This window comes from Myotis yumanensis, unplaced genomic scaffold, assembly GCF_028538775.1.
Source record: "Myotis yumanensis isolate MYYU_CA2020_CCGP unplaced genomic scaffold, mMyoYum1.0.hap1 SCAF_3, whole genome shotgun sequence".
Taxonomy (NCBI): Eukaryota; Metazoa; Chordata; class Mammalia; order Chiroptera; family Vespertilionidae; genus Myotis; species Myotis yumanensis.
The window spans coordinates 172728205-172743380 of NW_027223754.1; the positions used below are offsets into that span (position 1 = coordinate 172728205).

Genomic DNA, 15176 nt, shown 5'->3' on the forward strand with positions numbered 1-15176 from the left:
CAACCATTTCTGTTTACTCCATTCTAGTGATTCCCTAAGACCCCGACTCATCCAATTTTCAACCCCACCTAAGCCTTATGCAGCTGTTTTGCATATGAATGGCCTGTCCTTGCTCAGGCAAAATCTCTCAAACAAGCTGCAGCTGGGTCAGGGAACCCCAAACCTATCAATAAAAGGCCCAAGGCTGGCACCAGAACCAGCCTGCCTTGCTTCACTGCTGGGCCTCATCTGGGCACTTTCAAACCCAATAAAAAGAGGAGGAATTTGCAGATCTCTCTGTAGCTCCTGTTGGGTGGCCACAGGCAGTGGTTGACTTTACACTTCCCTGGAGACCCAAGAGCCAGTGTACCCAGTGGTCAGTGTCAGACCATACCAGATTATAACTCTACACATCCATGTGCAACACACTCAAGGGGCAGACTCAGTGAACACCACAGCCCCATTGAAGCATGTCCTGCTTCATAAGGGTGTCTCCTGCACAGCAGCTCTTCCACTGTAGTCATAGATGGTCCCCACAGCCAATTGGCCTGGAGGTCAATTCCTCCCAGTGACACCAACAGCAATTAAGGCTCAACTACAACAAGACTGTGCACACAGCACACAAAGGGGTGCACATAGAGCAAGCATGTCAAACTCATGGCCAGCGGGCTGCGAGTTTGACATGCTTGACCTAGAGCCATGGTCAGCAAACTGCAGCTTGCAAGCAACATGCGGCTCTTTGGCCCCTTGAGTGTGGCTCTTCCACAAAATACCACGTGCGGGCACACACTACAGTGCAATTGAAACTTCGTGGCCCATGCGCAGAAGTCGGTATTTTGTGGAAGAGCCAGTATTTTGTGGAAGAGCACATGTGGCTCTCGAGCCGTGGTTTGCTGAGCCGCAGTTTGCCGACCACTGACCTAGAGTGTCCACCTCAGGTGATCGGGGAGGCTGAGCCACTGGGGCCTACCACATAACGCCACTCTGTCAACTTAAGGAGACTTAGCAGCTCTATCCAATACATAGAAACAAACACAGGGAAGCAGCCAAAATGCAGAGACAAAGAAATATGTCACAAATAAAAGAAATGGAAACTACTGGATATAGAGTTCAAAACCAAGGTTATAAGGTTACTCAACAATCTTCTAGAAACCTCCAAGGGACTTAGTGAGACTTTCAAAGATCTTAGTGAGAATGCCAAAAGAAAAAATAGAAAAAGACCAGTCAAAAATTAAGCATACACGAACTTAAATAAAGAATAATATACAGGGATTCAATAGTAGACTAGTGGATCCCAAGAATCAGATCAATGATTTGAAATATGAGGAAGCAAAAAACACCCAACTAGAAGAGCAAAAAGAAAAAATAATCCAAAAATATGAAGATAGTGTAAGGAGCCTCTGGGACAACTTCAAGCATACCAACATTCACATTATGGTGGTGCCAGAAGAAGAGAGAGAGCAAGATATTAAAAACCTATTTGAAGAAATAATGACAGAAAACTTCCCCTACCTGATGAAAGAAATAGACTTACAAGTCCAGGAAGCACAGAGAACCCCAAACAAGAGGACCACACCAAGCCACATTATAATTAAAATCCCAAGGGCTAAAGACAAAGTGAGAATCTTAAAAGCAGCAAGAGAAAAGCAGTTAGTTACCTACAGGGACTGCCCATTGAACTGTCAGCTGTTTTCTCAACAGAAACTATGCAGGCCAGAAGGGAATGGCAAGAAATATTCAAAGTGATGAATAACAAGGACTTAGCAAAGCCATCATTTAGAATTGAAAGTCAGATAAAGAGCTTCACAAACAAGAAAAAGCTAAAAGAGTTCATCACCACCAAACCAGTATTATATGAAATATTGACGAGTATTCTTTAAGAAAAGGAAGAAGAAAAAGGTGAAGATAAAAAATATCAACAACAAAATGGCAACAAATACATATGTATCAACAATTGAATCTAAAAATCAAACAAATAAGAAATCTAATAAACAGAATAAACTGGTGAATAAAATAGAATCATTGGCATGGAAATGGAACAGACTGATGATTCTCAAAGGAAAGGGAGGGGGGTGGGAAGAGATTAAACAAAGATCTTATATGAATATATGCATTACCTATGAACACAGACAATAGAGTGGGGAAGGCCTGGGGCGGGGTAGGGCAGAAACCGGGTTAAGGGGAGCTATGGGGGGAAGAAAGAGGGACATCTGTAATAACCTCAACATTAAAGATATTTTTAAAAAGAAACTGGTTCGTAAAATAGAATATAGGCATACATTGGAAAACTATCCAGGCATTAAAAAATGAAAATGTAAGGATTTATATTTATCAACACACAAAAAAATGTACACTTTGTCTGTATAAGAGTATATGATCCCATTTCTGCAAAAAAAAATGAAATATTTTGTCTATATCATGTGTGAGTACATACAGAGAAGTCCAGAAGAAACACATCAAAGTATTTACTTTCTTCATTTTTTACCTATATATCAGATATGTATATAGAGAGAGATGTATAATATACATGATGCATGTATATACTTACTATCTATATCAGATATATACATACGAAATTTTTAACAATGTGTTGCTTTTATAATGTAAAAAACACAAAATGTGTTTCTTTTCATTAAAAACGATGGTGTACCCCTTACCATTTTGTTCTAGGAGAGTGCACAAAGCGTTCGCAGATGCCTGAAAGACTTCTTTTGACGAAGAATGCATCAGCATGGAGAGCATCACTTCCCGATGAGCTGGGAATCTTGCACAAATTCAACCACAATGTTAATCTTTCCAATCATGATCCCAAATATCCACTTCTCTACTCTCTCTAACAAAATACAAGGGCATCTACATATTTTATATCACTTCCACTTACAAGAGTGAATTATGGGTAAACAGTTTTATATGTATTTAAAAGTTAGATTTAAATCCATTAAATGCTAATAAATTAGTATTTGTCTTCGAAGTTGATAAGCAGTAGAGGGGGGAAAAGACTTAGCAAATCTATGAAGAAGTGGTTAGATTTAAAAGAGAAAGATAGCCTGGCTGGCGTGGCTCAGTGGTTGAGCGTCGAACTATGAACCAGGAGGTCAAGGTTCGATTCCGGTCAGGGCATATGCCTGGGTGGCGTGCTTGATCTCCAGTAGGGGGCATGCACGAGGCAGCTAATCAATGATTCTCTCTCATCATTGATGTTTATATATATATATATATATATATACACACACACACATAATAAAAAGGATAAAATGAGAAAAGGATATAATGGAAGCAAGAAAGGAAAAACAAAAAATTGTGAGTTTTTGAAATGCAGAGCACAGACGTTTTCTTTTAACAATGTATTTATTTTAAAGATTCCTATGGCTATTGACAAATCAGTGTGCTATGAAGTGAAATTTATAACTGCAACATGAATCTACCTTACCCAAACCTCTTGAAAAGATTGCTCAAGGTGAATCGGGATTACCATTTCCTTTCAAAATAGAGATGTGTAATTAAATAGCAAGTGTGTTATTAATTTTATTCTAATTGGCAGTGGGTCACTATGCAAACGGGCTATAAGGAATGGATATTACTATTTAAGTTTCCAAGATAAGTCATTTAAATACTGAGAGCAAACAGCACAAATGTAAGCAGCTGCCACAAGACATGGGTGTGGCCCTGATACAAATCCGATATACACAGATCTCCTGTTTACAGTTTATATCTTTGGAAAGAAGGCCCATCTTACAAGGCTTGAATAGCATTCCCATAGAAAGCCTCCTCAAGAGGTATCAGCTACAAATAATGCTCCCAGGAGAAGGCAGGTCAACACTGCAACCTCAAGTAGGGAATCACTACAGGAGGCTTCTAAACACATTTAACTCCTGATAGTGACAACCTGCTGGCTAGTCACTGCAACAGAAAAGGCCACAAGTGACTGCGATTTCTATCACCTGAGACTATTTAAAATGGCATTATTTAAAATATATATTTTTGTTGATCTCAGAAAAGAAGGGAGAGGGAGAGAGAGATAGAAACATCAATATTGAGAGAGAATCATTGATCGGCTGCCTCCTGCACGCCCCCTACTGGGGATCGAGCCTGCAACTTGGGCACGCGCTCTTACAAGGAATCTAACAAGGAACTCCTGGATGCTCAACCCCTGAGCCACGCCAGTCAGGCTAAAATGGCATTTTTAAATGAACAGTCCGAAAATTATAAGGTTCTTTCTTGATGATTCATAGTTTACTGAATGACTCTTGACTCCAAATGTCACAGTAATAACTCAAACACACAACCTTTTACTAATTCCTGAAGGCAATGGGATCACAATATTATATATCCACTACTATTTTGTGAAGGGACTTAAAACATAGGTGCCTATATCAAAAATCTAACAATTAAATCTGCAGTTATGGTATTTTATATGCATTGATTAGAAATATAACTAAAACACATAAAATCAAAACAACTGACTGGCCATCTTCATCTCCAATCTTCTCGTGCAAACTGTTCTGGTACATAAGGAGATTGTTTAGGGCCCAGCAGGCAGCCTCCTGGATTAGGGGAGGGGAAAAAAAAACTTGTCAAAACATAAATCATTGAACAAACAATTTTGAATAACTATAATATTTATGGAGTCCAACCTGCACATGCTTGTTCTTTCTATGCCAAGTGAGGGCTTTGTAACAGGCTTCTAGCCAAAACAATTTCTCTTCTTCCTCATCATCTTCATTCTCCTCATTTTCATTCTTTTCCTCTAAATCTTGATTTAAAAAAATGGTCTCCGCTTGAAAAGAACATAAATATATGTCTTACTTACAGTTTGAACAACCAGCTCTAAGTCCATATTTTGAAACAAAACAAACATAGTGAGGTATTCATTAGTAGCGGCTTTGGTTAATTATAAAGGACTTTTTAATAATATATCACACACCTCATGACACTGCTATCCCATCTAGCTAATTGGCCGAATGAGGAAGAGGAAATCAAACAAAACTAATGGACTGGAGAAAGTTTAATGAAGATTAGCTGCCCCATAACAAAGTCAAATCAAAGGTGTACTGGTGTATGAACTTAGGAAATGTTAATCCCCTTGAAAGTATCCTCTACTGGAAAATGAATTATGTTAGGACAGAAAGGGCACTTAATGGGTCCTTCTCTACATATGACTTTCTTGTTATGATGTTATCTTGTTATAATGTGAATAGTCAGGATCAAATGTACCTGTAAGAATTGCCTTTTTAGTAAAGTTACTTACTGAGGAGCGCTAAACAGCTGAGCCCTGCGATTTGCAGCGTTGCATTCTCTGAATACCGCTGCACAGCTTCCACCACAAACACGTGCACCTCGTTTAATACCAGGATATTAAAAAAATTACCTGAAAGTTAAGTGAAATATTAGATGTATTCTCAGTCATGGAACTTAAATTAACTTTAATTATATAACAGTATTTAAATCAGTAAATTTAAGTAGCGAATAGTTTAATGACATTAAAACATACATTTACCTTAATTAAAATAGCTTAATATGATGGCATTAAGTTTTAAAAATGTATTTCATGCAGTCATTCAATAACCTTACGTAGGCAATGGAACTGACTGGGCAGAATAATATGGTTGGGTGATATTAACTTTTCGTTCTTTGACTCCCTCTCACGCCATCATTATATGAAAACAATGAGGTGTCTGTTATACATGGCTCTACAATATTCATTGTACATAATAGTTTAATTTTCCTGTCTTCTGAAAGATGAGGGGTTAAGGCCCTCCCTTGTCATTAAATGCTTTTGCTGAAACATCCTCCTTTCGCTTAAAGGAATACTGCTAAGAAAATCCATTGGCACACTTATTATTACTTGATCTTGTCTGTGGAAATCCTAGAAGAAAACCAAGCAAATATTTCAACAACTTTAACCCAACCCAGAAGAAGTCCCACACCTTTTTACACTCATTCTTCCAAGAATCAACACATCATTCAAAAAAATCTAAATCCTGAAGAGGAAAAAATAAATGATATTCCCCAAAGATGTGCCTCTTTCCATTCAGCTTGTTTGTAATTCACTAACCGTTGCCAGGTTTCCTTCTAGAAGTAAGAATGGCACTCCTATTTAGCCATAAGCGTAATTAAATGATCCCTGAGAAACAAAGCCAGAATTGGAAAAGATCCTATATAATAAAACACCTAAAACACACTAAAGAGCAATCAGCGCTTTCAAAATCAAAAGGTAGTTTTACTAGGCATAGCTCTTCATTATCAATACCCTCATATGTTCTTCCAGGTGCACCCACTATGCAGACATGCTCCCAGCCCTTCGTGATCTCTGGTCTTGGAGTCATTTTAAAAAGATTCTCTTCTACTTTTATCCCTTTACCTAAACTTGGTTCTTCTCCCTACTATTATTCCCATGCCACTGCCAGCTCTGTGACTGGGCAAGTACCAGTAAGACTGGCACCGTCTTATTTTCAGATAATTTCTATAAAAATACATAGTAAATTGTACAAGGCTTTTAATGCATTAAATCCCTAATTAGATTACATACTTTGACAAAATGCTAAGTATTTATATCTTGACTTTGATTTTTTATTTTAATTATGAAGAGAAAGTTTTATCCAGTTTCTTTTGAAACAATAACAGAGACAATAAATTCTCTAGTTTTTAAATGAAACACATACTAAACCTGTTGAGAAATCAATGAGAGAAAAATGCATCCTTATCTGAAGATAAATGTGATGGCTTTTTATTTTCAAAAAGTTACAGAACAACACAAAGCTTAGTGATTTGCTATTTTTTCTGATTCATTTAATTTCAATAGCATAATGCTGAGCACCCTTCATGTGCCATGACAGACCTATTTGGTAAGCAAGTACCATTGCCCTACGCCCAACAATGAAACCACTTCCTCTGATTCATTACCAGGGATTAAGGTGAACTCAGATTTGTAATATAAGTGGAGCAAGCTGTAACTTGACTGTGGTAAATTGCAGAACATGAAATAGAGGATTGTATGTTAGTATGGTACTCAATTGTCTATTTTAAGAAATGAACAGTGGAATTACATTAAAATGCTCTCAAATATCACGTAGCAAGATCTTCATGAAGATTATGACCTTCATGAAACATAATAAATAAAAAATCTCACCTGATAAAAAACGATAAACTAGTAAATGGCTACTACATCTTAGAAGAAATGCTTTTGCTTAGGGGATGCAGAAATCCCAGCTCGCAGCCTGATTTCACCACGTATTCACTACATGATCTTGGGTGGCACACACAGACTTGCTGAACTGGGTCCTCATCTGTAGGTATGGTGATGTGGCAGCATGTCTTAATATTTGAACTTTGATTTCACAGTTTCCAAAGTCATTTCTTATATATAATATTGTAGTTTTATTGATCCTTTAAATGATCCTGGAAGATGGGTTGGGGGGAGTGGGGCAGGGAGGTTCAACAGGGAGTTGAAACAAGGACTATGAGGTGAAGGGAAATGGACTAGCCAGGGTAGCCTTGTAGGAAAGTATGGGTCACTCGGATCAACGGACTAGCCCCGGACTCTCTCCAAGGTAGGGTAGCTCGACCAGAGTCCCCCACAACCAGCTGGAACCTTAAAACGATTCTGAAGTGCTCCTAGATCAGTCCTGTGCCCTAACTCCTGCAAGTCCTGAGGATCTGTAACTTAGATCTTCAGTATTTGCAGAGATTAAGCTCAGTCAGAGATGCTCACAAGCATACAGGAAAACAAGACTGTGACAGACTGGCAGCACAGAAGCACTAAGGTTAAACTCCCAAGAACTTATATTGGAATTCTCAGATACAAAACACATGATAGCTATGGATTAATGATTAAAGAAAACCAAAAAATATTTCAACACAAAATTATGGATAGTGTTAACCTCTGTAGAGAAAGCAGAGAAAGAAATAGCCCAGAGTAGCTTTTATCAACCTGGCAATGTACTAACATCCAAGTTGACTGGAGAGTCCTTTTGCCTTGTGCTTCACATTTTCTGCATATTATTCTTATTCTTTATACGTGAACTATTTGCATAATGATACTTTAAATATCGCACTAACAATAAGACTTCTCTTACATTACCCACATCTATTTTTTGCCACTCCTTTTAAAATTCCTCCTAAGCATGACAGGACAGTTTACAATTTTACAGTATTTCCATCTAATGTATGTCAGTATGTTACTTTTCCATCAACATAAAACATACATATGCTATATAGACTTACATCATAAAGACTGTGATAATAAATGAACCAAGAATTATAACTCACCTAATGTAAGTCTATGGAGCAAGCAGCAACTCACTTCTTGAATTTTTTCATTGACAGGGAATGCTTTCATGGCTTCTACCACAATGTTGTAACACCTGACGTTGCCACTCATGAGGACTTCAACATTGTTGCCTAAATTTAGAGAAATCCTAATCATCATTAAGGTAAGAATTTTCCCTCGTAAATACACATATAAAGACTTCTTACATAGACTGTAAATCTATGGCAGCATAATGGCTACATTTCCAAATTTAAATACCATGTTTTGTCAAATAGCTATAAAAATACTATGCTGTTCATTGCAAATATAATAGGATTTAGGATTCATCTCTAGCATTAAAGGAAAGTTGCTTTACTCCTGTTTCTTGGCTTAAAAACTTAAACAAGATAAAGGGAAAATTGAGAGTGTTTTTATATAAGTATAAAAATATAATGCCTTGGCCATAAATTTTCCAATAAGTGAATTTAGGGCCTATTCCCTAATGAGGCACTAGTATATCAGATAAAGGCTTTTAATTGTTCCTTTTCCTCAAATCAACAAAAGAAAAATGAAGATTCCATTCCATAATTAAACAGCTAAAGTCAGCTACGAGCAATTTTCTGTCCATTCCAGAAGGGCAGCAGAACAGCCAGTGTGTGAGGCAACAAAATCAAGCTTTCTGAAGGCCGCAGATAGATGATGAAAAGGGTGGGGGACGGGGAGGAGAGGCAGCATACTAAACTATATGACTAAGGGCCAAACACTGGTGACCAGAAAGGAAGGAAAGAATCCACTGGGAAAGGCAGTGAATTAACAGAGAGAGGGAGTGTGCGAGCAGAACCTGTATGGAGAAAACTACATGGCTGAATGAAATGTTGACTATTATTAAAACAAATAAGCAAAAAAGATGTTTCCAAAGTATTTTTATTTTTTTAGCATAGCCAAACTAACCATTTTCCTAAAAAATATATTTTTATGTTTAAGTTGTACTAAAAATATTAAATATGGAAAAACATGTTAAAATGAAAGAAAAACGGCCTCTTAAAACAATTTTCTGCATTTACTCAGAATAGCAGACATGATTTTCTCTATGACTCAATGGTAAATGTCTTCCAAGTACCATCAGTGTTCAAAACACTGACTGTTTAAATTTGCTACTTTCTTTGACCTTTACATTATGAATCAACACATTTTTCCTGGGGTTATGACAGATGTGGGTGGGAAACACTGAATTTCAAAAGCAGCCAGCCCCAAATCTATAATAATAAAAGCATAATATGCTAATTAGACCGGATGTCCTTCCGGACGAAGGTGGGACTGCGAGGGAAGCCCAGGTTCTGGGTGCCAGAGGGAAGTCAATGCCAGCAGCCAGGGGAAGGAAGGTCTACTCTTGTATGAATTTTGTGCATCGGGCCTCTGGTAAATAAATAAATGTATAAATATAGCCAAGGAAAAGTAAAATTAAGAATATATTCAGTTTGTTGACAGTGGTGACTCAGAGAAATCTCAAAGTATGTCTATTATCTATTATTGCTCAGCCCCATCTACTTCCAAGTGGTTAATTTCCTAGGGATAAAAAAATGATGGATTTTAAAACCATCACAAAGAAAGGGCTTTCTTTCACAAGGGACCTGGATTTTTACTGAAGTCTCACACCTGCAGATTTCCATGTCTGAAACCATGCGTGCATATTTATGTAAAATACCATATATGTGAAATACAAATTAGGTAATAATATGGTCAATGTTTTTATAACACATTACATAACAGGGACTAGTCTGCATTTTTCACATCATTTAACCCATTTAATCTCATATGAAGATGAAAGTATTACTAGATAAATGCATATGTATGTCCTGGATAAACCCTCCCAGGTAATACCTGAAATACAAAATGCTCACGCACTTATAAAAGTAACAGAATCTGAAGCATTATCTGAACCCATTGACAATCACTGGTAGCATCCACAGCAGATTAATTTTTTATCTGTACTTTTTTGTGATTTCAAAACATCAAAAAATGCTAAACAAGATCACAACAAAGTTTAAACTCCTTCCTGTGGCTGTTTGGGTCCTTTAAGATCTTGCTATGTCTCTATTCTCATCCACTGACTCTTATCAAGCCCTGCCACCACCTCCATTAAATGACACCCGAACACACACTTGGGGCTGTGCATGTGCATACACACACACACACACATGCACACACATGCACACACGCATGCACACACATGCATGCACACACATACACACTCTGAAACACAGTTTACTGAGCTACTTTTATCTTCTTAAATGCACTGTGCTCTCTCTTGCTCTGGCATCTTTATACTTATCATGCCCCCGCTGTGGGCCACTTTGCCTACACTTCCACCTCCCTACACACAAAAAAGCTCTTCTCATCATTCACGTCTTTGTTGAGAGATCATGCCTCATGCACTGTTTGTTCTCCTAATCCGAGGTACTTTGGCCAACTCTTGCCTTATAATACATCGCAGTCACCTATGTACTTATCTGTATCTCCCATAGTACTATGGGCTCCAAAAAGGCAATAAATATGTTTATATTTTCTATTAACCGTTTTCCCCACACCAAGCCCAGAGCCAGCTCCAGTACAGCATCAATAAATAAAAAACAATTAAGTGAATAAATAAATGAATGGGTTCAGCATCCACAAGTTTCTAAATAATAAAAACATTTTTAAAACACACTCAGGAAAAAATATATTGTAATTGTTCACACACAAAAAAAGAAATCATGTATATAGGCTACTTACAAGGACTTGCTAGGGAATGTAAACAGCGCAGTACGTAAAGCACAATTTCCTCCTCATCTTTAAAGTTTTTTAATGCAGTTAGCAATATCATATAATCTTTATTCTCGACAAATTCAGTCAGTTGCTCCTCTGAAACTAAAAAATGAAAGGTAAAATACTGAAAAAGCTTAAAGATGACATAAAATTTTTAATTACTCAAAAATATAATATTCATGATAGTTGTGTGAGACACAATAAATACAATAGAGATATGTTTATATATATCAGCAAAAAGCCCTTCCTAAATTTTTTTAAATATATTTTCATTGATTTCAGAGAGGAAGGAATAGAGAAAGAGATAGAAACATCCATGATGAGAGAGAATCATGGACCGGCTGCCTCCTGCAAGTCCCCGACTGGGGATTGAGCCCACAACCCGGGCATGTGCCCTTGACCGGAATTGAACCTGGGACCCCCCAGCTCGCAGGCCAACACTCTATCCATTAAGCCAAACCGGCCAGGGCCCTTCCTAAAATTTTATAGTGGAGAAAGAACTATTGAAATTAAAATAGTTTTGTTTTGACCTATATTAGTTTCTCCACAATTTGAAATGTAAGAGTGTTAGTCATCGGTTCTCAGAAAAACAAAATTATTTACAGTTCCATTTGGGGTATTTGGGAGAATCCTGACCAATGACTAATAAAGATAACCTATGGGAAGTAAATATACCACAATACTGAAAAGAGAGGGGTTAACTGTAACTGTTGAAGGACAGTTCAGCTAAATCTATCAGTTCAAGAGGAATAAATGTCAGCAAATGACAAGTAATTAGACTTTCAAACACTCTGTCTTAATGGTCTTGATTTCATCAGCGATAAAAAATTATCATTAATTTTCATAATAAAAGTCTCTTGATCAAGCCAATGAGTTCCATTTAGAGTTGTTTTATTGGATGGGAACTTCAAACACATGTACAAAAATCTGATTTATCCAGACTGAGCAAAGCACTGGCAAAAATGTTAGAAAATGCAGCACTCTTCATGATCAGTATTACTTCTTGTTTTTCAGCTTTTTACCAATAGCCCATATAATATAATGTGAAATTGGGTTCTTCTAATAAGTATCATGAACCTTTCATTTTGTGGAGCAGCTTCCACAGCATACTTTCAAATTTTGAAAAGTAACTTTCCAGGTGCCACTAAGTCCTGGAGATACTCCTCGGAAAATTTAGCAATTTTCCTACTCTACATTGGCAACCATAATACTGTCAGCACTGTCGAACTTTCTACTGAATAAGATCTTGACATTCCCTGGTGCTTCTCCATATGTCATGGATGGGTCCCACATGCTGGTGAGTGTGATATTAGCCCTTCTTCCCTGAGGAAGAATATGCCCCTAACACAGAAGATTGGAGGCCCTGTAAGACAATAAAACCTCAAACGGTACTTTGCCCAATTCTTAGCAAGAGCCTCGCTGCAAGATAAAACATTCATAGAAGATAGCCCAAAAGACATGCAGTTCTTCCATTCGTTACTCACAGCAAATTCTTCTCCCCAAGCATGATCATCTAGCAGGCCCATGCTGCTCTGACTCTTGACAGAGTGTCTTTCACTGAAATACATTTTGTATTCCTTGCATATTGTGTGTACTTTATCATCTCATCCAAGGAAACCTTTGGGATGATTTCTCAGGTCTCTCATGAGACCCATTGCCTGTCCTCATAAATAGGTTTCCTTTTATCTCAAGTAAATTTATAACCAATGATGTTTACCTCTTTTCTTTGCAAGATAGGAAGCAAAGAGCCAAATTTCTGGTCCAATACTTTGCAAATGCACAGGACCTGAGGTAGGTAGTAAATTTAACCTATCATTTTCTTATCATTTTCCCTTCACCCATTTCCTCATCATTTTTTTCTCTAGTGTGTATAAATATCTATACGCTGTTTAAAGTCCTTCCGGAATAAGATGGAATTCAACAGTATAAGGTGATCTATCCTATTCCTGGAGCTGCCAGACACTAGAGTGGTAAACTGATAAGGACACAGGGCCCACATAAATTATTCTCATCCTAAACCCCCAGCACAGTCAGCTCTCATAATGATGCAAAAGCTGCTCTCAAAATATAGTGGTAAATTGAACTGCAATGGTGGCAGCTAGCTGTGTGCCCTCAGGCAGGTTGCGCATTTCACCTGATCCATTTCCCCATCCGGCCAGTGAAAGCATGAAAGGATCCGAACAACTCTAAAATTACATGATAATTTCTGTTATCAATCTCAGTGCCATCTGATAAAAAAACATATTGGGCTTTTTCCTAAGGGGCACTTTGTAAACCTCCTGAGTCTGTAATGCAGAGCTGTTACCAATTTCTAAAATCTCCGGTGATGACTCAACATCATAAACCCAAATTTAACCTATGCTTGTCTTCAGTTTTATTTTTTCTTTCTTAACACCTACACATTTGGTTTGCAAAGTGAACCTTATGTCTTGTTAAGCAGTGGAAGAAAGTGTACTATGATTACGTAATTTATAGCCCATGAATAAAATTCATTCCACAAAAGCAAGCAATATTTCTGAATGAACACCATTACTTATCCAAGACTGACAATGCCTACGTCTTAATAAATAGTACCTACCTTCTTGGTATCATAAATATGTTCTACTTTTCCCATTATAAACCTCTTTTTCTTATGTAAATCTCTTATATAAATATAAAAATAAAGAATTTGACATATTAAAATACCTCTCTCAAACAGCACATGTAAAGCTTTGCATCCAAGTTTCTGGACCTCGTCATTCGCTGAAAACTTTTTCATGGCATCAAAAATTAATAAGAAAATATCGCTTTCTTCATCCAATATCAGCAAAGTGATTTTACCTATAATGAAGAGAACAATATGTCCCAAGTAAACAGCTGCTTTAACATTTAATGTGTTAATTTTAACATGAGGACTACAAATGGTTTGTGGGCTTTTTATTTTTGATAAACCACGAAATTGCCCCAGATGTTAGACCTATCAAGTTCTATATACCTGTAGCCAAGACATCTTGCCTTCAATTCCTGAAACATATTTCTATCTGCCTCTTAGACAACACTATTTGAATATCCCAAACATAGGCTACTCCTGTTCCCTATCTTCATCAATGATACCATCACCCAATAGTTACCCAAGAGAGAAACCACCGGGTCATCTTCCCTCTTCACATTCTCTTCATACTCTCTGCCCAACCAAACAATCAACTCATTACCAAGTCCTTTGAATCTATCTGCTAAATATCTTGAAAATTCCTTATGATCTAGGCCCCTCCATGCCTATTGTGTTCAGGACCTCATCATCTCTCACCTGGAATGCAAACACAATTGCTTAATTGCTGGGCCTGACCCAAATTTCTACTTAATTTATTCCTTGAATGATATTTCTAATACTTTCTATTGAATAAGATCTTAACATCCTCTGGTACTTCTTCTTATGTCATGCGATGTTTTGAAACAGAAATAGAAATAGACATATAGAGCTTCAACTATAAACCTACAGAACCAGGAATTAATAATTCAATGATGTCATGCATAGTGGCCCTTTAAATAATTATCTTACCTTATCAAAGGGAAGGTATTCAGTAAACCTCTTGCTGAAACTGTCGAAGGCCTTATCATACCCTTCAGTCTGACAAACAAGACTCTTCACAAACTGGCTGCTGGCTGCTTTATTTCATAAGCCCCATGTCTCTCCATGCATTGCTGATTTGAAACATGCTAAACTCCTTACTGATCACTAAACATTTTCTTTGATATCCCTCTGCACTTGCACTAGTTCCTTGCCCTTTCCCACCACCAACATGCTCCTACCATAATTCAAGAAATAACACCAACAATACCTATTCTGTCAATGAAAGCAGTAGTCCTGGAATGAAAGCGGTGGCAGTAGTAGCAAACCCTGTATAGGACATAGCATGTTGGATACGGGTTGAAGCACTTTCTGCTACCATGTGTAAATCCACTACAGCCCCACAAGGTAGGGGCAATCCCCATTTGAGAGATAAGAAAACTGAAGAAACTTGAGAGGTAAATCAGCCGAGTGACTTTGCCCAAGGTCCAACAACTAATAAGAGGCAGAGCTGGATTAAACTTGTTCCTGTCCATGGTCTTAACTTCTACAAATGAGTTCAGCTGCTCTCTTCTCTGTATTCCTATGCTGGTTTTC

General features: G+C 37.5%; 1 protein-coding gene across 3 annotated transcripts in view; it reads right to left on the reverse strand.

Annotated features, from left to right (window-relative positions):
• The window catches only part of LRRK2 (leucine rich repeat kinase 2), a 128971-nt gene that overhangs the window by 102050 nt on the left and 11745 nt on the right, over positions 1-15176 (reverse strand). For 2 of the 3 annotated variants that reach the window (XM_070410426.1, XM_070410424.1), the window contains exons 5-11: positions 13718-13852; positions 11000-11134; positions 8248-8379; positions 5228-5347; positions 4614-4756; positions 4444-4523; positions 2637-2743 (exon numbers count right to left, since the gene is read on the reverse strand). In XM_070410426.1, coding sequence (XP_070266527.1) covers positions 2637-2743; positions 4444-4523; positions 4614-4756; positions 5228-5347; positions 8248-8379; positions 11000-11134; positions 13718-13852 — 852 coding nt within the window. The remainder of the gene's footprint in view (positions 1-2636; positions 2744-4443; positions 4524-4613; positions 4757-5227; positions 5348-8247; positions 8380-10999; positions 11135-13717; positions 13853-15176) is intronic. The other variant, XM_070410425.1, reaches the window with a different exon arrangement.